Source organism: Verticillium nonalfalfae (assembly GCF_003724135.2).
Source record: "Verticillium nonalfalfae strain VnAa140/NRRL 66861 chromosome Unknown scaffold_8, whole genome shotgun sequence".
In the NCBI taxonomy this organism is placed as follows: domain Eukaryota; kingdom Fungi; phylum Ascomycota; class Sordariomycetes; order Glomerellales; family Plectosphaerellaceae; genus Verticillium; species Verticillium nonalfalfae.
In genome coordinates this window covers 45,755-67,013 of record NW_021167233.1, presented here as the reverse complement: position 1 = coordinate 67,013, position 21,259 = coordinate 45,755, and the positions used below count along the sequence as shown (strand labels likewise).

Sequence of the window (21,259 nt, the reverse complement as noted above, 5' to 3'; positions counted from 1 at the left end):
AAGCAAGGAGGTACACAGATCATAATGAACGGATCGGCATGGTCGCAGGCCAGCAACGTGGTAGCAGGGTCATGAACGTCATCATTTTATACACAGCTAAATGGATGATTACAAGAATCGAAACCCAAGCGCGACGCCAGCGCTAGTTGTCCGAGATGCAGCGACAACAGCAGTCGAAAATTCAAACAGGAAAAGACTCCAGACCGCTCGCTTAAACCTGGTTGTCGCGACCACTGAACATGCCCTCGTGATGGCTCTCGCTGGGGCTGTCATCGTGCCTCTTCTCCTTCTCCACGTCGGATGACGTGTGGGCGACGCTGCCACGGGCCGCACTGGCGCGACGGAAGGTGGCCTCGTCGCGCGTCTCACGGGTGAGGTATCCGGGAGGCACCCACTTGTTGGAGTTCCAGGGCTTCACATCCTTCTGGCCGTACATACGGTCGACGTTCTCCAGCGAAAGACCGCGGGACTCGTAAAGGAAGAACCAGACGACGAGCGCACCTGCCAGGTTGCAGGCAACGAAGACGTAGCCAAAGGCATAGCCGATACCGGCGTCGGCAAGAGGAGACAGGAACGCAATCATAAAGTTGCCGAGCCAGTTGCCAGCGGTGGCGAGCGAGGCCTGCTTGGCGCGTGTGCGGACGGGGAAGGTCTCGCCAATGACGACCCAGCAGATGGGACCCCAAGTACTGCAATTGGTTAGCACATGTAGACTGACGTTGGTGGCACAAGTGGACGTACCCGGCGAAAGAGGCAATGAACATGCAGGCCGAAACAATCATGACAATGCCAGTCGTGGAGTTGTTGTCGGGAGGCTGGGCGACACCGATCGAGGCAAAGACGCAGAGCCACGCAGCCTGCCACAGACCACCGATGAAGAGCGGCCAGCGACGGCCGTACTTCTCGACCACGTAGAGGCCGTAGAAGGTGGTGACAACGTTGACGGCACCAAGGATGAGCTGAACGAGAATAGGGTCATCGACACCAGCCGACTCGAAGATGGTGGCGCCGTAGTAGAAGAAGTAATTGACACCGGTCCACTGCTGCAGGAAGTGGAGGGTCATGCCGAGGAAGGTACGGTAGACGAGCTTGGGCAGGCGTGCGGGACGGCCAGTGAAGCACTCCATCCATGAACCGACGCCGACGCGCGATTCCTCCTCGAGAACCTTGTACATCTCGTTGATGTCATCCTCAACAAGAGTGTTGTGAGGGTCATCCTTCATGCCGCGAAGGCGGGCCAGGGACATGCGAGCACCCTCCCAGTCATGACGGGCGGCGAGCCAGCGGGGCGACTCGGGAACCATGAGGATACCAATGCCGAGGGGCAGAGAGAACACGATACCGAGGCCGATGACGATGCGCCACGAGGCATCTGAGGTCTGAATGTTGCGAACGCCATAGTTGATAATGTTGGAGATGAGGATACCAATGGTGATGAGGAGCTGGTATGAGGCGACAACAGCACCGCGGATCTGGCGCGGGGAGCACTCGGACTGGTACATGGGCACGCCGACAGACAGGTTACCCACACCGAGACCGGCGACGAAACGTCCCATCATCATGTGAACCCAGGTATCCATGGCGGTGATTTGGATGATGTTGCCAATGATGAAGATGCAGACGCCAAAGGTGAGAGACTTGCGACGGCCCCACCAGTCAGCCGTGTAGGCGCCGGAGAGAGCACCAATGAGGGTTCCGATGCTCATCAGAGAGACCATGAGGGACTGAATGATGGAGACCCAGGTCTTGATGCCGTCCTCGTCACGAGGGCCAGTGGCGAAGCGGTTGCGGAAGTCGGTGAAGAGAAGCATGGAGGAGATCTGGCCCGTGTCATATCCGAAGAGGAAGCCGCCGATGCTGGTGATGACACCGAGCATGATCGACTCGATGCCCACCTCGGCGCCATTGACCTTGATGGATCTGGCTTGTCAGCAAAGATGATCGCGTAGAGCTGTACGGGGAGAGGAGATGGCCGCGTACTTTGTGCCCAGCATGGTGGGTGGTTAGTTGTGTTGTGAGTGTAATGGTCGAGTATAATTGTGTGTGTTGGCTGCGTGGATGTTGCGAGCTGGGTAGGTGAGAGGGAAGACTCGAGCAGATGTAGACGGCTCCACGTCTTTCGGAGTCGGAAAGGAACTTTGTCGAGGTGAGCAAGAGCGGTACTCCATGTGTGGACGGGGCAGAAGGTCAAGTACTTATTGAGACACAACCTCGTGGCGTGGAAAAGATGGGGTTCTGGGTTTGGAGGGCGGGGGGGACCAACTGGGGCACAAGACGGGATGGTTTGGGGGCCCGGACCTGGAGCTTGGCTGAGGTGGATGGCGTCCGGGGCAGATGCGCCTGACGAGGCTTTGGCGTCGAAGCTGGGAGACGGACCTTGGCCCTGCTCAACGTGACGAGATCTCACGGCGGCGGAGTGGCCTAGGGAAGCCCATGACGTACCCCGGGCGGTGGGCTGCCATTGACGGCGTCCGGGTCGCGGCTTAGGGATTGAGACGAGTCGCGTCAGGTCGTCGAGAGGCAGGGCGGGGACGATCACGGGGAAGCCGTGGGCACACAAACTCAGGGGTGGGCGGCTGCATCTATCATGGTTCGATGGGGCGTAGCGTGGCGCCCGGTGGCCGTTGAGGTTATGGTGTCTGTCTGTTCGTTATCCCCTCGCGCCGGTCTCGCTGGGCTTTGCCAACCACTCTAATCATTTCCCAGCGACCACGAAGAGTAGGGGAGCTTGGGGAGGTACCTTGGGTCAACGAACGAAAGTGTGTGTGTGTGTGTGTGTGTGTGTGTGTGTGCAAGCATGACGTTGTCCCAAGGCTGGCCGTTTGCTTGGCCCCTGTCGTCGTCTCCACCGTCCTGACCCGACCCTGGCCAAGTGAGTACTGTTGTTTGCTGCCGGCCGGTTTCGATCGGTGCCGGGGGTGCGATGCCGTGGTAGATGGGCGAGGCGACGCTCACTTTCCGCCCCTTGTCAATTGCGATGGCCACGGCACGAGTGCGCCTACCGATAGAAGCGGGCAACGTTCCGAGGTTCACGATCGTCAATATCGAATGGAGCAACCCTTTTTTCTTTTTTTTTTTTTCCCTAGTCGGCATGGAGAAACGGTCGACCAGACTCGGCCGTGTTGTGGAGAGGGGAGTCAGCAGGGAAGAAAGGAAAACATGGCGAACCAGGGGCGGCACTGGTCCCATCGCATCGGCAGGGCCAAGGCAGGCCCGTCCAAAGTCAGACAAGAGCTTGATCGAGCACATGACTTGTCGATGAATGGCTGGAGACACCGAACGACCAAGCGTGATGGAGTCAATGGGCGGTATTCGGTGGATGGAGCCAGCGAAGTGAGACCGAAGAGGAGGCGTGGTTCAGTGGATCCTCGTGTCTTAATTATCTGCGACAATGCTTGTTGTGCGTGTCGGCGATGATCTCCAGTCCATCCATGTTTGACGGCGAAGTTTGAGAGGGGTTGTGCACGTGTGTGCACGCTGGCGAGAGTCTCTCCCGGCTGCCATCGTAGATGCGTAGATGCGTAGACGTTAGATGCGTAGATGGACCATCACGGATGGATGCCTCACAGAGAACTCTCGACGCAAGCGACGGCAACCCCATCCACGCACGCATCGGAAGGCGGTACCGACGTGAGGGTGGCTTCCCGCCAAAAGCAGCCATGATGTCATGCACACCTCCGTGGCGCTTCCCTTCTTGACGTTTCCCTTCTTGACGCCGGCAGCGGCAGCCGATCTTGGCGCGAGCGGATCCAGGCGGGGTCCGCACGTCATCCAATCACTCTGTCTGTCCCTGTTTATGCCGTGTCATGATTCGTGCGCTGTAGCCTTGGGCACATCTCGATAGGTGGATCCTTCTCGTTTCCTCCTTTCACCCACCACAACACCACGCCAATCCCACCACCTGGTCTGTCTCCGCGTCTCACCTTGCCTTCACCGTTCTCTTTATTGTCTCCCGATCCCGAATAATTAAGCGATTCGTGTGTCTCACCACCCTCGCGTGCATCTGCGTCATCCCTTTCTGGCGACCTTCTGGCGACCTTCTGGCGACCTCTGGCGACCTGCACTCACCAAGTCATCGACGACTGACGCATCTGTGTGTTCCAAGCGACGCCGATTCCTGGCCTGTCACCACAGTCGCCAATGTGCTCGAATCGTCCAATCGACAACGTCGAACGCGGCAGCATCTGCTAGCGTGCGGGGGAGCCGTCCCTAACGCCAAGCCACTCAGTTTCTTAAACACAAGAACCTCATCCACCACACCCTCTTCTGGCCTTTGACTGCGCATGGCCAAATCATCGTCATAGACCGTCTGAACGTTATTTGACGCGGACTCTCTCCTCCCCTTCATTCGCTTGTCATCGTGGCTGGCCGGCTTGCCATACGAACCTAGCCGGCTTAATGATTTGGGCTCAGTTGGTACTGGCAGTCAAACAGACGACGACAACTCGACAACTGCCTCGCAAGTGGGGCGTGGTATAAAGTCTTGGCCGAATCATCACCTGCTGACTTGGGGAATCCGTCTGCTGAATGCTCGCGTGGCGACGGGGTCCTCTTCACACAAGTCTGTTCCCAATGCAGTGGCTCGGAGGCCGCGTATTCCACACGATCCTTCGCTTGTGAACCTGATGCCTTGCCCAGACATTGATACCCACATGTCCATGAGCTTGGCTATTTTCCATCCATGTATCTGCTACCTCTAGCCTGCCCTCCTCGGCAGTTGGACATCCACCAGCTTCAAGTCGTGCTACTTCCTTGCGCACTTGCCTGAAATCCCATGCAGTCTCGCACATCGGCGTTTTGTCCAAGCCAGACGGACATCCTCACCACCACCACCACCGTCGCCCGTTGCCCGCGTGTCGCAACGTAGCACGACAAGCAGAAGTGCCCGCGCTGAAACCCGCTTGACTCGCCCATCCATGGACAGCGCTCATCGGCCCGACCAAGCACCCCCCAACGCCCGCCGCACCACCCGGCCGAGGGCTCCGCGCGCCCACATCCAGGTCTCCCGAAACCCACAACGCGCCTGCGGATCCGCCGAATAATCCTCCGGCCGCGCCACGACATCGCCTTGGCCCCTTGGCCTGCCTCCCCTTCACTTGAGCCTCATCCCGTATCGTCCAGTCTGGGCGACGACCGCGCGCCGAAACGAGCCCAGTCGCCCATGCTTCCAGCGGGCCCAGGCCCAGGGACATCCCAGTCGAGCGAGCGCCAAATACCGCCAATCCCGTCCATGTTCCCGCACTCCTTCCGTGAGGCGGATGGTGGACGGGACGCATGGGCGTGGGGGGCTCGCTGTCGACCACCCCCACCCTGTCGAACAGCAAATTCTTCACTGTCACCTGGGTCGAGGAGTCTTGGATGTTCCTGGCAGAGGCGATGCGATACGGTGAGAGTCTGTCAACCGTTCGGCCCCTGATTCTCATCTCCGTGGAATTTTGGAGACGCCACGTCGGAGATCGAGACGACGTGCATGCGTCGCTGTCTCCGTCTCCGATATTGTTCATGCAGCTGGATCGACAGATCTATTCCACTCATTCCTTCTGGAACGCAGTCCTCAAGGGTCCTGGGTCTGGGACTACATTCCCATATGTCAGGGACGGAGCTTTCTGTCGGACAGAAATATCAAAGCTATGCCATCAAGCATAGCACTTCTCGCAGTGAAGTTTGCAAAGCAGATAGTCGAAAGAGAGCTCATATGTGGATCTGCTCTTCTAGCTCAGGAATGCTTTCTTTCATTCATCCCCAGTCAACACGACTGTTCAAGCGGACGTCGCGGACTTGGGAAGAACCCGAAGGCGTATGCGTCGAACATGCATGCACTTGTTGACGTGGCCCCATTGCACCTGATATGGTTGAAATAAAAGGAGCGTATTCATCGCACAACATGCATAACTAACAACACAATTTCAGACTATTGCGCGGAAACCACTAAGAACTCATGACCTAGTCAAAAACCCACACTCCATCAGATGCTCCATACTTCTCTGAACGGCCAACCTCGCATCCGCGTTATCGTCATCCGTTACACGACCATCCTTCGGTGGCTCAGTACCCATGAATCCCTCAGATGTGACCATCCAATCCTTCAGAGGAAAGAGGGGATGTTCTCTGCCGTCTGCCTCCATTCTCGTGTTCATCGCCGCCAGCCAATCGCCGTGTGCTGTGGGGTTGAGCTCGGGGCCAAACTCCTTCAGCATCTCCCAGATATCCTGGAGATAGCAGCCAGCCAGCACCTTGTGACACACTTCCTTCGTCTTGTCGCCGTGCCTGACAGGCAGCTCGGCCACCAGGTTCGACGCAATCGCGTCCACGCCGGCAACGGGAATCCACTTACGGGCATCCTCCTCACTGTACGTCCCAATCTGGGCGCACGCCTTGACGAAGCGCCACAACGCGTCGCGTGTCTGCGTCTCCCCATCGGTGGACGACCCGATGATGAATCCCGGCTTGAAGACCCAGGCTTGCCCACCGCTGTCTCGTGCCAGTGACGCGTTGAAATGTTCCACCATCGTCTCCGACACGAACTTCGTCTGGTCGTAGCCCGGCATCTGGTAAATCTTGGACGCCAGCTCGTCGACCGTCTCCTCCTGTCCGGAAATGTACCCGCCAGACACGAACACGAGACCCGGCGCGTCGTGCGACTGCAGCTGACCCCTGAGCAGCTCGTAGGTGCTCCCGACGTTGGGGTCCGTCAGCGCCTCGTAGGAGGCGAGCCAGTTGACGACGGCGCCGTTGTGGATAATGGTGTGCACCCTGCGCGTGCTGCCGTGGAGGCCGAAAACCTCGCGCCACTCGGCTTGCCGGAGGCCGAGCTTCGGCAGCGAAAGGTCGCCGGGCCAGACCTCAATGCGCGGCTCGAAATCGGCAGTCCACCACTTCTCCTTGCGCACCACCGACAGCAGACGCTGTCGGGCATGCTCGGGGGAGTCGCCGCGCACGACGCAGACGACGTTCCACTGCTCGGGATGGGATAGGAGCTGGCGGAGAATTTCACGGCCGAGGAAGCCGCTCGCGCCTGTGAGGAGGACGGCCCGACCGGCGGTGTTGCTCGCCTCGTCGAGCTTGATCGTCCACTTGACGAGTTCCTCCTGGAGACTTGCCTTTGGATCTACATCTTTCTCAGGGGCACTGGAAAGAGCTGCGATGTCGCTGATTTTGATGCCTGGTCTCAGCAACATGGACGCTGGCACATGGAGCTGCGCGACTCTTCTGAGGCCGGACGATACCTCGACGGCGTCGAGAGAGTCGAGGCCCGATTCGTTCAGCGTCATGTCTTGGCCTACGGAACCTTCAGTTTTGGACTTGATGAAGTCTACGATTCTCTGCACCATGGCCTGAGCATCGGAGACGTTGGCATTTGAGCTCGCACGGCCGTTTTGCAGCTTGGGTGCGTCGGCTTGTTTCTTGGAGTCCAAAAACGCAAGTCCCAGCTTCTGGAGTTCCAGCCTGTTGATCTTCTTGGAAACAGTCAGAGGAAACTTTGTCAAGGGCACAGTGACGGTGGGTATCATGCTCCTGGGTAGCACAGCCCGCACCTCGTCATAGGCCTTGCGGATCCCGGCTTGATGCGTCGTCAGTGTGCTGAGGGCGGGGTCGGCATCTTCTTCGTAGGAGACAAAGGCTGCCAGCTTTGCCTTTCCGTTTCCCGGCTGGAGCAATTCAACATACACACGTAAATTGCCTGGCAGGAAACGCATCAGGCTTTCTTCGATCTCCGCAGGCTCCATCCGTTGTCCGTTCAGCTTGATTTGACGATCGATGCGGCCCCAGATCTCGAGGTTTCCATCCTTGAGGACTCTGCCGAGATCTCCTGTTCGATAGATACGGTGACTGGCGTCATCCATATCTCCTTTCGGTAGCCAGCTCGGGGCGGACTTGAAGACGCGAGCTGTCTGCTCGGGTCGGCCGACGTAATAGTCCCCAATCTCCGGGCCTTGGATGCAAATCTCGCCAGCAACACCGAGAGGCGACAACATGGTCCAGTCGTTGGGATGGACGACCCAGGCCCGGCTGCCAATGGACTTGCCGATGAGGCGAGAATTGTCGCAATTTTGAGCCGTGACTCGAGCGATCGTGTCCCAGACAGCAGTCTCCGTAGTGCCGTACAGGATGTTGAGCTCGAGCTGGGATGACCACAGTTTACGAAGCTCCGACGAAGCCCGCTCGCCACCGAGGGAAAGATTTCGCAAGCTTGGTACCTCTTTCGGCGTAAACGTTCTCACAACTGTTGGCGTCATGATAACATGGGTTGCTCGCATTGAACGAATGTTCTTTGCGACGCTCGCGACTTTGTCTTCAGGGTTGGGGATGACGATGCACCCTCCCACGCAAAGCGGCGTGAAAATTTCACTTATGCTGACGTCGAAGGAGTGTGATGCGAATTGAAGAAACCTTGACGTCTCATCCAGATGAAGTGCCTCGGCCACACGAACAAGGCTGGTGGTAACAGCCACATGAGACTGGAGGGCACCCTTGGGCTCGCCAGTCGATCCGGACGTATGCATGATCATGGAGGCGCGGGTACCAGGGGAGCTATCTTGCCAGGCTCCGTAATAGGTATCTGACGAGACTTTTTTGTTGTTGATCTCATCAGGCGTCATGACGTGACGAACCAGACCGGCTAGTGACTTTGCTTGAGCGGCACCGCAGATCGCGCCGGTACATCCTGTGTTTCGAACGATGGATTTGATACGCTCCTCAGGGGCAGATGTATCGATGGGAACGCAGGCGCAACCAGCCTTAAGGAGCGCCAACCAGGCGACAATGGCCCAGCGCGAGTGGTCGAAAACATGAAGGACCCTCTGCTCGCTGAAAGAGGCCTCAGAGGCGAGCGTGCTAGCCCATCGCGAGGAGACGACATCCAGCTCATGATATGTGAGAGAGCCATCCCATGCATCAACAGCGAGCTTTGAAGGCCATTGAACGCAAGCCGCATGGAAAAGCTCGTTGATGGTTTGTTCCGTGCAAACAGGAGGTGGAGGGTTAAGACTGGCGAGCCGTAACTGACCAGACGCAGGACTTTGCATCGAACTAATCGGAGCGTCGTAGTGGGAGGAAACATGAGATGCTACTCGTTCAATTATCGAAACGATTTCGTCTCGGTCTTGCAAGCCATCTGCCCATTGTACGCGCAGTGTCATGAGGCTTTTGTCACGGCAGAGGTGCACGCAAGACTGCTGGTTCTGAAAAGTGATAATGTCAGCAAATTACACAGAGAACAACCTGACTGGGGGCTTTACTGACCTGTTGCAGCTCATATGAACTTATTTCCGCGAAGTTGTTTGTAAAGACAAATGTGTGTACACCATCCTCAGAGTTTGACTGGCATTCGTTTGTGAGACAGTTGTCCCCTTGGCCAGCGCTGGGCCGGAGCGCCTGGCTGATATCTTTTGGGGTGGCACATGGCTCAAGTGTCATCCTAATATTCCGACGCGAGCCTACAGAGATAAGATCTGATGTGATGTTGTTGCATAGTTCAAGTTCAAGAGCGACCTCGCTCTTCCCCGTCATGTGGTAAAGTGACAGTATCCATATCACAATTCCTTTGGTGTCTGTGTCGCTGGAATCGTGAGGCTCGAACTTGAGCTCAATATCAAAAAATTGAGAGTTTCGGCCACCAGCCGCCTGCCGAGCATTGCAACCCTCTGAGGTTGGCGATGCTACATGTGGCTTGGCGCCAGGATGAAGAACCACGGTGTCACCGCTGTTGATAAGACGTCTGACCATGTTGATAATATTGATGCAATGATGAACTCGGTGGTAAGAAGTGTGTATCTGGTGGTTGGGAAGGTAATCATGGAAGCATTCAGCAGATGATGGAAGTTGGCAGGGAAAGGTGTAGGGATTTTATAGACGCCGCCTCGATCATTGGCCTTGGCTGATACACGATCTTGCCACGAAAGACATTCTGTACATCAACTTTTATCCTCATAATCGGCTTTCCATCCAAGGACATTCTCATTGGTTCATGCTGAGTGAGATCAGGGTTCGAGACAGACTCACCGCCTATGGAACGAGGGTTGCCCTCGGCACCCTGGCGTTCTTTGCCCTGGAGACCTCGAACACCGGAATCATGGGTCCATTCGGAACTTTTGCATCCGGCAGGATATCGGCATTTAGATCAAAGGAACGTCGGTGGATCATAATGATTCAGAATAACAGAAGCCCGTAAGTCCATATGGTCAGAAGCGTCTACCCCGCCAGTGTTCATTGGTATTGGATGACATTGATCACCGAGTTCACTCAAGGCGAGCATGAATCTACTCACACATGAGACATGAACTTGCCACCCTCAACATTATGTCGGTATTGGCAGGTGTGGCTCGATACATGCTCTAGCCAGTGAAATCTTCCTCGCAGGAAAGACACATGCCTAGCTGGATTACGTGTCGTCCGGGAATCTATCGAAAGAGAATCATATTGTCGATCACTCTTTCCTGTTCCTCATCACGCCGTATGGTGGCGTCGAAGGTTGACTACAACAGCGTCTTCATTGTTGAGGATTATGGCAACCCTGCACGAGAGCAAGAAACTGATAAATGCCCGAGCGTCAGCAGTGATCATGTCGTGGCTTAGGTTCCCGATCCATTGTGGTCTCAATACCGTTTCGTTTCTCAAGATTTGATCATGGGGTCTCTCGCCGATATTCGTCCTTCAGCATCGCTTGACGTGCTTCCATACGGAAGATTGGGGCACGAGATTGCACCAGATACTGCTGCCTCCAACATCAGACGATTACTGAAGCCCGATACGAAGCCTCATCATAACCTTGGAAGGTAAGTGCCGCCCTTTGGGCGCATGACAAACCCGCCATGTCTAGTTTATGTTATCTTTACTTATCCGTTTAGTTTTGTCACGACTGCGCTCGATATCCACGGCGAACAGTTGCTGCTGGAAAACTACGCCAAGAACCTGGCTTGTCGTCACGAGTACCCTGGCATCGACGAGTAGGCATTGCACGCTGGCACTCCCCTTGGCATGGCTGACCTGACGCCAAGATTGCATTCCCGGTGCGTCTCCATTCTGGGCGACTTATGGGGCGTCTCAGCCGCGGGCGCTCCCGTGGGATCTGCAGTGTCCGGCAGTTCAGAAGCCATCTTTCTCGGCATCCTTGCCATGAAGAAGAGGTGGATGGCCGGTCGTACAGATCGAGACACCCCGCGCGAGCCCAACATCATCGTTGGGAGCCACGCACACGTGGCCGTCCCCAACGGCGCTTCCGCCTGCGACGTTCAAGTCAGATCGCTTCAGGTAAGCGCATCGAGCAACTTTGTGGTAGATCCCTTCCAGCTGGAGGCGCTGATCGATGACGGCACAAGTGAGTCTGAGTGGCCCTAGTGGCCCTTGATCAACTCGTCATAGGCTGACGTGATCCAGTCGGTATTGTGCTCATCATGGGGAGCACATACACCGGTCATTTCGATCCCGTCAAGGATGTTGGCGTCATGCTCGACAAGCACGAGGCCTCGACGGGCCGCAACATCATGATCCACGTCGACGCAGCTAGCGGGGGCTTTGTGGCACCGTTTCTCGGAAAGAACGGGAGCTGCACACAATGGTAAGACAACAGCGCTGTGCCCTGAAAGACTGAGGTTGATTTCGGTGCAGGGACTTTTCCAATTCGCGTGTTGCCTCGATCAACGCTTCCGGACACAAGTTCGGGCTGGCTACAGCGTCCGTTGGCTGGGTCCTGTGGCGTGACCGGGCGTGTCTCCCTGACAGCATGGTACACAGCTCTGACTACCTGATGGGGCAAAACGAATCGGTCACGTTGAGTTACTCCCAGCCAGCCCACGGCGTGGTGCTGCAGTATTATCATTTGGCCCGGCTGGGTCGCCTCGGCTACGAGAGGATCATGGAGGAAGCTTTCCAGCGCGCTGTCGACCTGGGTCGTCTCCTCGAGAAAACGGGGTTATTCGAATGCGTCGACGGCGTGTACCGGGGCCCTCTAGAATCGGTGGCCAACAAGAGTCAGCAAGGAGCAACAGCGGCAAGCCGCAGCAGCGGTCTGCCCCTGGTAGTTTTCCGACTTCGACCAGGCGTTCAACGTCAATTTTCGGGACTCGACGAGCAATGGATAAGCCATGGCTTGATGCAGCGGGGTTTCAGTGTTCCTTGTAAGTTTGTAGTGTCCAGCCGCGAACGATGTGCAGACTAATGAACATTCAAATTCAAGGCTGCAAGCTACCTATCGGAGGCATGGAGGTCTCGGTTCTGCGGATAGTGTTGCGGGCTGGAGTCTCAGATGAGGTCTGCCAGCGTTTTGTGGCCGCTTTGAAGAGCCTCCTGGCTGTAGCAGAAGGTCGTTAGGTGGTGAAATGCCAGGGCTGGCGAGATACACGCATGCCAGGCCACGTAGATTAGATGACGCCACTCATTTGAGTGACAAAACACAATGTATTGGAGCAGGATGAACTTCTCAGTCATTTGTCGCTCGTGTCTCGTCATATGGCAAGTTACTTTCGCTTCACCCCACAACTCCAGTGCCGCATGTCATAGCACTTGGCACCTAACTGCGATACCCTGAATATCTATTCGAACATTAAAAAGGTTTGGGAGAGACACCAGGGACGCCTCGGTCCGGGTACTAACCCGCACGTGTTTGAGCAGTAGTCATGTGTTCCAAGACTTGCGTCGATCTTTGGTTGAGGCGTTGAGTCACTGTCTCGGCCGCAGCAGCAGGACAACCCCCAGTATCGGCACAAGCCAATATGGAGTGCCGTACTTGGAGAACCTCCGGATGGGGATACATGGCCAGACAGTCGAAATGGAAAGACCTTGTGCAAAACTCTGGTCGAATCACGATGCACGCCCGCGTCGACCGGACACAGGCCGAGCCTGCAGCATGGAAAAGGAACCAGTGGGACAAGCCGCTCTGTCATTGTCGCCTGAACAACGGGAATCGAGATGTCAAGACACTGAATGTGTGAGGCGGATCTTGTCTAGCGCGTGCGTTCCTTCGCGTCTGCATGGGATCGAGAGATTGGAACAATATTGAGCGCTCCCGGCAGGCTCCCCGTCAAGCGTTTCTTCAGAGTCTGAATTTGGGCCTAGTCACACGCCATCTGCGGCTCGGCCCTTCTCGGATCGGCGCGTCTTGGTGACATCTTGAGTGACGACCTGTAGCGCTCTGGGGAGGGGTGGACGGTGGGATCGAATAGCTTTCCAGTAAATCTCTGCTGTGGCAAGGAGCATAACACCATTCGTCCATACTTGATGCTTCCAGGAGTGTTCCGGCAAGGAGGCCTGCTCTTGTCAAATCGCGTTACACAAGCGAGGCCGTTGTTGCGTTACACAAGCCGGGCTTGAGCTAAAACACGACTCTTCCCTAGGAGGCTTCCATACGGCTTGCAAGCTCATGTGTAACGCGAAAACAGGGGGGTTGTGACCCCTACAGGCACAATAGGCAACAGCATGTTTGCTCCCGCTCCACCACCTTGGAATCGGAATTCGGGGCACTGAGACGTTTTTCTTGGACATGAAACGCGCCCAAGCCGGACATGAAGCTTTCCGCATGTCTGACCAGTCGAACACTGTGAGGATTCTGCCTTCCAGATGTTTCAGTGCGGCAAAAGAAAGCCCCATCTCAGCAAAAAGTGACTTGCGGCAAAAGCTGTGGCGCAGTACAATTAGGTGGTGCCTTGACTCGAGACAGCTGCTCTATGCAACTTCAATTGAGGTGTGTCTACATGGTCCCAAGGCCGATAGGTTTTGCGAGTGAAACAATTGTCGAGCCAAGTTCGAAGATCTATACAATGAACAGTGGTCATCCAGGTGCTGAGGCGTGTCTACATTGTGAACAAACTTTTGTAAATAGTTCTATTGGTTGATCAAGACGCCTTTTCAACCAATCATGGGCGGTATTATTACAACCAATCACAACGACATGAAGCAGCGAAACTTACGCATCTCACGACTTCATCTCGTTGTTCCAGATCAGAGAGCAACCATCTGCCGCATACCGCCACACGCCTCAGCACGTCTCGACGCGGGTAGAATCAACATTGAGGAGACGCCAGCCATGGCCTTCCCGAGAACTAGCACAATGTCGTCACATTGCTGGTCTAGGCTTGGGACGAACCGCATCGGCAGTGTCGTCCTACCGATGGCATCACGTCACAGAGCAGCCTCCACCAAATCGTCTTCGCATGCGTCGTCGCCTGCGTCACCACCATCACCGTCAACATGCCCCCCCAAACCATGTTCCAAGGCAACACCATCGCCGACGTCACTGGAATTCTGGTCGTCCCCTTCGACATGGCGCAGGGCGGGCCTCAACACGACGCGCTGTCTCGTCGGCTGCACCTTTGGCGACTTCTCCGCCATGTGGTTCCTCCAGTCCTTCCACCCCGAGCTCGGCACCGGCGCCATCATGGCCATTGCGAGTATGCCCTTGACATCCGCTCTCTGCGGCCCCCTCAGAAGTGACGAAACAACTGCTGACTGACCCCCCCCCTCGTTCCCCAGTGGCCAGCGGCCTCGCCTCGTCCATGACCCTTGAGACTGTCCTCCTGCGCCTCGGCCGCGACAGGCTCTCCTGGGGCGTCGCCGCCCGGACCGCCGCCGGCATGAGTCTCCTCTCCATGCTGACCATGGAGGCGGCCTCCAACGCCGTCGACTTCCACCTGACGGGCGGCCAGGTCCGCTTTGATGACCCTGCCTTTTGGGTTGCCGCCGTCGTCGCCATGGGCGCCGGCTTCCTCGCGCCGCTGCCCTACAACTACCTGCGCCTGCGCAAGTACGGCAAGGCCTGCCACTGAGGGCGAGGCCTGCCACGGGCTGTGACTATCATCACGTGTACACTAGTTATTTCAACGCATACATCACATGGGGCGTGCGTTTGGGATTCATAGAATGCTCCTCTCTATTCTAGATGGTCTACGTCTCGCAAGGGTATTGTTTCTGCCTTGTCCACGTTGCTCCTGGCAAGGGGACTATTTCTGCTTCGTCCGCGTTGCTCCTGACAGGCCTGAAAATCAAGCCTGCTCCGACTTCTCCTCTCCCTCCCGGCCCCTTCCGGCTCCGACACGCGCCTTCACAGCCGCCACACGCTCCGACACGGCCCCGAGCCCAAAGGTCCACCCCCTGACCCGGACGGCGTACACAAACAGGTACACGAGCGCCCAGTTGGCCACGGCAAACGCCACCATGATGCCGAAGGCAGGCCACTTGTCGCCCGCCCGCACGTTGAGGCTGGCCATGTACTCGCCGCCGTCGTTGTACGGGCAGAAGCCGCAGTCGGACGTCGCCGACGGGTCCTCGAGGTAGCCGGCGCCGGCGACGGTCGCGACGAAGCCGCTGGCGTACGCGCCGCACGTGGCGCCCGGCGGGGGGTCGAAGCGGGCGAGCTCGGCGGGGGCACAGCGGACGGCGACGGCGGGGAGGACGGCCGAGAGGACGCCGCGCGCGAACCAGGTCGACGGGTTGACGTAGTACATCCAGTACTTCCAAAAGGCGGGCATGGCAGAGTACGGTGTGAAGATGCCGTTGAAGAGGGCGATCATGACAAAGAAGAAGGGGAGGATCTGGGACGTTCGTTAGCGATATGTTGCGAGGGATGTACTCGACATCTTGTGAAAGACAAGCAAACGGAAAGAAGGTAAAAAAAAAAAGAAGAAGAAAAAAAAAAAAAAAAAAAGACTTACATTGGAGATCATACCGTAGGTCGGCCCAAAAGCGGCAATCCACTGTCCCCAGCTCGTCTGGAAAAAGGACCACATGATGGTCATGAGATAGACATAGCCCGACGTAGAGGCCTCGGCCGAAAAGCCGACAGGCAGGTACCACAGCAGCCAGTACAGCGTGCCCGAGACGACGGCCATGGGCAGCTCGCAGACGACATTGGCCGTGCAAAAGGCGACCCAGCCGTACGTGGCGCTCGGCAGCTCGCGGTCCTCCCAGAGCTCGCGGTGGCGGAAGAAGTTGACGACGACCGAGTTGACGACGGCCGGCGGCAGGAAAAACGCAAAGATGATGGCCGTGAACATGCGGTTCTGCAGCGACGCCACGTCGTTGCCCTGCTGCCAAAAGGTGAAGCCGTTGAGGATGCCCATGACGACGTGCACGAACAGCCGGCCGTAGACGTACGACGGCTCGCGCCACTGCTTGATAAAGGTGCGCTGGATGAGGAGTCGGCACTGTTCGAGCGTAGAGGCGGCGAACTGCGCGTCTGCTTCCGTCGAGGGTGCCTCGTGCCGCCTCTCGGCCGTCACGCGGTCGATGTAGTCAATCACGCCGCGGTTCTCCTCTGACACGAGCCACTCGGCGTCCCAGTTAACACGAACGCCCTCGGCATTCGTCGAAGGCCGGGATGCCGTCTCCAGGATGAACTCGGCGACATTGCGGCTCGGTGGGCAGGGAAACCCGCGGCGGGCAAAGTAGTCAATCACAACAGACCCGTTTTCGCCCACAGGACCAAAGTAGAACGTGTTGCCACCGCGGTTGAGCGCGAGGATCATGTCAAACTGCTCGATGAGGTCAGACGACGGCTGGTGGATGGTGCAGATGATAGCCTGACCAGCGTCGGCCAGGCGGCGCAGGAAGCGGACGATGGAAAAGGCAGACTGGCTGTCGAGGCCGCTCGTGGGCTCATCGAGGAACAGCAGGAGACTGGGACGGGCGGCGAGCTCGACGCCAATGGTCACGCGCTTGCGCTGCTCGACAGTCAGGGACGAGATGAGCGCGTGCGAGAGGCCGTCGAGCTCGAGCAGCCGCACAATGCGATCGACATAGGCAAGCTTTTCGGCCTTGGGAATGTGCTTCTCCTGTCGCAGCAGCGCCGAGAAGTCGAGCGCCTCGCGGACCGTCGAAGACCCCTCGTGAATGTCGCGCTGCTCGCAGAATCCGGTGCCGCGCTTAAAGGCAGCGCCCGGGACGACGCCGTTGACGAGAATGTCACCCGACACGACTCCAATGCGCTGGCGCTGTGCGAGCGTGTTGAGGAGCGTCGTCTTGCCGGCGCCGGACGACCCCATGAGGGCCACCATCTTTCCAGGCGCCGCGTATCCGTTGACGCCGTTGAGAAGCCGGCGGTGGCCGGTGCCGTAGGGGACCGTGTACCGAATGTCCTTGAATGTGAAGACGCTCGTGCCGTCGCCAATCTTGTCGAGGGTCTCATCCGCCTTTTGCTGCTCGGCCGATGTCTCTTCCTTGGTCTCGGATGGCTTGGCAAAGACGAGCGAGTGCGCGCTGGAGCCGGTGAAGCGGACCTTTTCGACAGCCCAGACGTTGACGAGGAGGAAGAAGGCGGTGAAAGCGAGCATGATGCCAAAGTTGCGCCACAAATTGGAACGGGAGCTGATCTATTAGTTTCTACCCTAACACCGGGTTGAGAGGGGGTGAACCAAGGGCCACGGTACTCACAAGTCAAAGGACGTCTGAAGGTAGGCCTCGCCAGACACGGTCGAACTGCCAAAGGTCGACCCGGGCAGGGTGCATCCCTGGTAGTCGGCGTCGGCGCCAGGCCCCCTCGGCACGAGGTTGCTCTCGCTGCACCGCAGCTCACGGCCACCAAACTCGTTGCCCAGCAGGGCCTCGTAGCCGTAGGCCACAGGGTTGACGTACGAGAACCAGCCGAACCAGGGCGAGTCGCTCATGAGGGTCGACCGGGGGATGACATAGCCCGTGAGGATAAACATGATGTTGAGGACTGCACATTAGTATCCGAACACCACACACAAAAGAGGCAAAGGGGCGCAACTCACAAACACTGACGAAGCGAATGGCATCATCAACCGTCGACGAGAGAGCGGCAAACATGCGGTACATGGTGGTCAGGCACAGCGTCGCCACATAGACGAGCAGCATGTAAATGAAGAACTTGCCCGCCTCGACGTCAAACTTGGCCAGGAAGTAAAACGGCAGGCTGAAGACGACGACCATGACGAAGATGAGCGGCAGATCGAGCACGGCGCGCGCCAGCACGACAGCCGACGGCCTGTACAGCGCAAACTGCCTCTGCCTCTCAATGGTGGCGCGGCCCATGATGGCGGGCGCCAGCACGGCAAACTCGAGCCAGCCGATGAAGGCGACGGAGAAGAACATGGCGCTCGACATGGAGAACGCCGCCGACGTGGCGCCGGACTCGCTCTCGTAAAAGAGCGACCCGACGATGAGGGCGTTGACGACAATGATGGCGAGCTTGGTGTAGAAGGTGCCGAGGTCGCCCCAGAAGAGCCACGCCTGCCGGCGCGTCGCGGCGGCGATCTGGCGCGGCACCGACACGGTGTAGGGGGACTCGTTCTTGACGTGCTTGCTCTTGGCGCCCTGGACGGCGTCCTCGAACCTCTTGTGCTTTTCGTCGGGGTCCGACGCGGCGCGGTGCTCGCGGTCGTAGAGGTCGACGTCTTCGAGGAGGCGCTGGTAGTGCTCGCTCGCGCGGAACGCGGCTTCGAGCGCCTCGGGGGTCTTGGGCGCCGTGGCCTCGCGGCCCTCCTGAAAGTGCCGAGCGTTGCGGTCGGCGATGGACGTGAGAAAGTCGGCCGTCGTCTGGCGCGGCGGGCGCCAGTAGCCGAGACCCTCAAAGTAGGCCTGGGCCTCGTCGGCGCGGCCGTGGAACAGCATGCGGCCCTCGTCGATGACGAGCACCTTGTCCATGAGCTCGTAGATGGACTCGCCGGCCTGGTACAAGGTGACCAGAGTCGTGCGACCGCCCACGTCGGTGTAGACGCGCAAGGACTTGGCAAAGCTTAGCGCCGTGCTGGCATCGAGGCCCCTCGTCGAGTTGTCCCAGCACACGACCGAAGCTCTCGTGGCGAGCGTCTCGGCCAGGGACACACGCTTGCGTTCGCCCCCCGAGACGCCTCGGACGTGCTCGTCTCCCACGAGCGTGTCACGCGTGTGGTCAATGCCAAACATGGCGAGAAAGGCGTCGAGAACGACGGGAATGGTCCACGCAGCCCGCCGCCTCGTCTTGGTGGCGAGAGCAAACCAGAGCGTCTGCCAGACCGTGAGAGTAGGAAAGTGTCGGTCGTCCTCCTCGCAGTAGACAACCTCGCCCCTGAAGCGTGCCTCCTGTTCGGCGGCCGGGAGGGGTCCATAGTACACCTCGCCGTCGACGGCCGAGTATTCAGCCCGATGGTTGGCGAGCGTTTTGAGCAGCGTCGAACAGCCCGAGCCAGGACGCCCGAGTACGAGGAGAATCTCGCCAGGCCGGACAGCACCCGTCATGTCATGGATAAGGGGCACCGTCTCCAAATCCGATGCCTTGCCGGGCTTGATAGATGACGGCAGGTGCGTGCTGATCAAGGACCACAGGTCGGGCCCAAATGTGTTGAGGATGGCGCGAGGCAGCGTCTTGAGCGGCGCCGAGTTGGCGGCCGGCGCACGAACGGTGAGATTGCGAAAGGAGATGCCGAGACGCTTGGTCGGGCCACCGGTGGGTGTCCTAGGATCGAGGATGCCCTGGCGCAGAAAATCCGGAAGGTCAAAGTCGGTCTCGTCTCCGTCGTCTTCGGGGCAGCGTGTCGAGTCGCTGTTGCGGTCCGCGCTGTGGTTGGTCGTGGTTCTCCGGGAACGGTGTGTAAGCTCGCGGTTGAGATCGTGATATTCAGACATGGCAGCCGACACGGAGACATCGCCCGGGGCATGCTCGCCCCAAGTGCCGTCAGAGACCCGGCGTTTGTCGTCCATATTGGAGACTGAGAGACGCATTGCAGTGAGTTGTGTCTTGTCAAGCAAGCTACCCCCCCCAAAAAAAAGTTGCTTCGGCGGCAAGCCTTTCTATAAGTCTAAAGATCGACGTCACGTCGATGATGGCACAAATCGATATGGTGGGAATCTTAAATCCGCCGCTATCTCTGCCAAGTACCCTATTTTTTCTAAGCCTCTGGTGAGTAATGCGTCTGTACGACAAGATGCCATGCCTCGGAGAAACCCCACCACGAGGAGAGCCATGTGGACTTTAGCTTCACAGTCCGACGGCCATTGTGCACTCGAAACTGTGCAGATTCGGGTAGTAAAACTGCCCAACATCGCATCAACACGACAGTGCGCACAGTGACCCCACGCGGAATGTGAATTCCCCCCCTCTGGATTAGAAACAAGGGTCCACGCTACGGCAACTGGATGCGGGATAACGCAGACCAGATCCGGGTCAGGTCAGCACAACGCCCCGGAGATAAAGGCCCCCCCTCCCATGACGCTGAGGGAGAGCGGTGGGCGGCGACAGCGTCATGCAGGGCCCGTTTTTCATAGATCGCTGCAGAGGAAGTGATTCGACAGAGCCCAAGATCGTCACAGGGGGGCAACGCTTTTCTGCCCTGGATCTGGCGCTCAACAGCCCCTAGCTGGTCTTAAGTCCGGACTTCGCTGAGCGGTCCTGACTCACTCCGGTGTGAAAATGTGAAAATGCCAGCACAACGTCACAGCAGAGAGTCGTCCCTTTTGGACCGGAAAAGGGGTCTCAACAGCTTCAGCTCCTGCTGGAATCAAATCAGAAACACGCCCGCACGGGCATACCACACACCACAGTGCGATCAATACAAGCATAGCAGTCAGCCATGCGCTCGCAAAAGGATGAATTCTGCCTCTCTGATCCTGGGGAGAGGGGCCAGTACGTACCACATGTACCTGAGGCACCATCCCGGCCGGTCCTAAAGGGACGAATACGCGGGACGGGTCCAGGGTCGATTGGTAAGGTGGTCAATTATTAATCGTCTTGAGGGCGGGAAACGCACGCCGCGTACTGGAGACTGGTATCGAGACCTCATCCTCTTGACATGTGTCAGCGCCAAACGAACGAAGTTGCGTTGTGATCCCGCTCGCCGTTGGCCTGCGAAGCTCTCGTTTGTCAAAAAGAATGGCGTGCCCCCGAAATCATGTGCCGTGGATTCGTCTGCTTGTCATCTCCGAGGCATTTTCTTGACAGGACGCCCTCCTGTCTGTCACGCACGTACGCAAGCAACATGAAGCTGACGGACCGCATCTGGAGTCAACACGATGACTGGACGCGTGGTGCCAGCTGCTCCTCTTTGGCGGTTGCACAACGAGAACCGGAACGGGCCCGACTGGTGATATGGTAATGAAATTGAGAATATGCAATGTACTCTATCAGCACATGTTCAAACCTCCAACGCCGGATCCCAATGCACAGATTTCCTCTGCTGACCACGACCCAACTCCTGATTGCCCCTTGCCGCCGTTATATCTCCCAAAGCCGGTCGATGACCCAGTGCCTGCCGCCTCGGTGAATTCCCTTGCCCCAGTCCCGGTCCCAGACCCGTTTCCTTGTCCCGTGCCGTGAACATGTCTTCGACTCGCC

The 21,259-nt window shown here is 57.8% G+C and overlaps 5 protein-coding genes across 5 annotated transcripts; 2 read left to right on the top strand and 3 right to left on the bottom strand.

Annotated features, from left to right (window-relative positions):
• Positions 1-211: 211 nt before the first annotated feature.
• HXT1_2 (hexose transporter hxt1) lies at positions 212-1,994 on the bottom strand (the record flags this gene model as incomplete). The annotated part of the gene is made up of 3 exons (XM_028642718.1): positions 212-689; positions 742-1,920; positions 1,981-1,994. 3 exons carry the CDS (start codon positions 1,992-1,994, stop codon positions 212-214), a joined length of 1,671 nt encoding a protein of 556 aa, XP_028498409.1.
• A 3,742-nt stretch (positions 1,995-5,736) lies between these two features.
• D7B24_008631 (putative NRPS-like protein biosynthetic cluster) lies at positions 5,737-9,726 on the bottom strand (the record flags this gene model as incomplete). The annotated part of the gene is made up of 3 exons (XM_028642717.1): positions 5,737-5,777; positions 5,981-9,182; positions 9,244-9,726. 3 exons carry the CDS (start codon positions 9,724-9,726, stop codon positions 5,737-5,739), a joined length of 3,726 nt encoding a protein of 1,241 aa, XP_028498408.1.
• A 900-nt stretch (positions 9,727-10,626) lies between these two features.
• On the top strand, positions 10,627-12,309 carry D7B24_008630 (uncharacterized protein; the record flags this gene model as incomplete). The annotated part of the gene is made up of 6 exons (XM_028642716.1): positions 10,627-10,775; positions 10,848-10,946; positions 10,998-11,317; positions 11,377-11,557; positions 11,608-12,116; positions 12,176-12,309. 6 exons carry the CDS (start codon positions 10,627-10,629, stop codon positions 12,307-12,309), a joined length of 1,392 nt encoding a protein of 463 aa, XP_028498407.1.
• A 1,576-nt stretch (positions 12,310-13,885) lies between these two features.
• D7B24_008629 (uncharacterized protein) lies at positions 13,886-14,759 on the top strand (the record flags this gene model as incomplete). The annotated part of the gene is made up of 2 exons (XM_028642715.1): positions 13,886-14,384; positions 14,467-14,759. 2 exons carry the CDS (start codon positions 13,886-13,888, stop codon positions 14,757-14,759), a joined length of 792 nt encoding a protein of 263 aa, XP_028498406.1.
• A 216-nt stretch (positions 14,760-14,975) lies between these two features.
• Positions 14,976-19,629, bottom strand: D7B24_008628 (uncharacterized protein; the record flags this gene model as incomplete). Its single annotated transcript, XM_028642714.1, has 4 exons — positions 14,976-15,524; positions 15,645-17,295; positions 17,362-17,647; positions 17,703-19,629. 4 exons carry the CDS (start codon positions 19,627-19,629, stop codon positions 14,976-14,978), a joined length of 4,413 nt encoding a protein of 1,470 aa, XP_028498405.1.
• Positions 19,630-21,259: the final 1,630 nt, after the last annotated feature.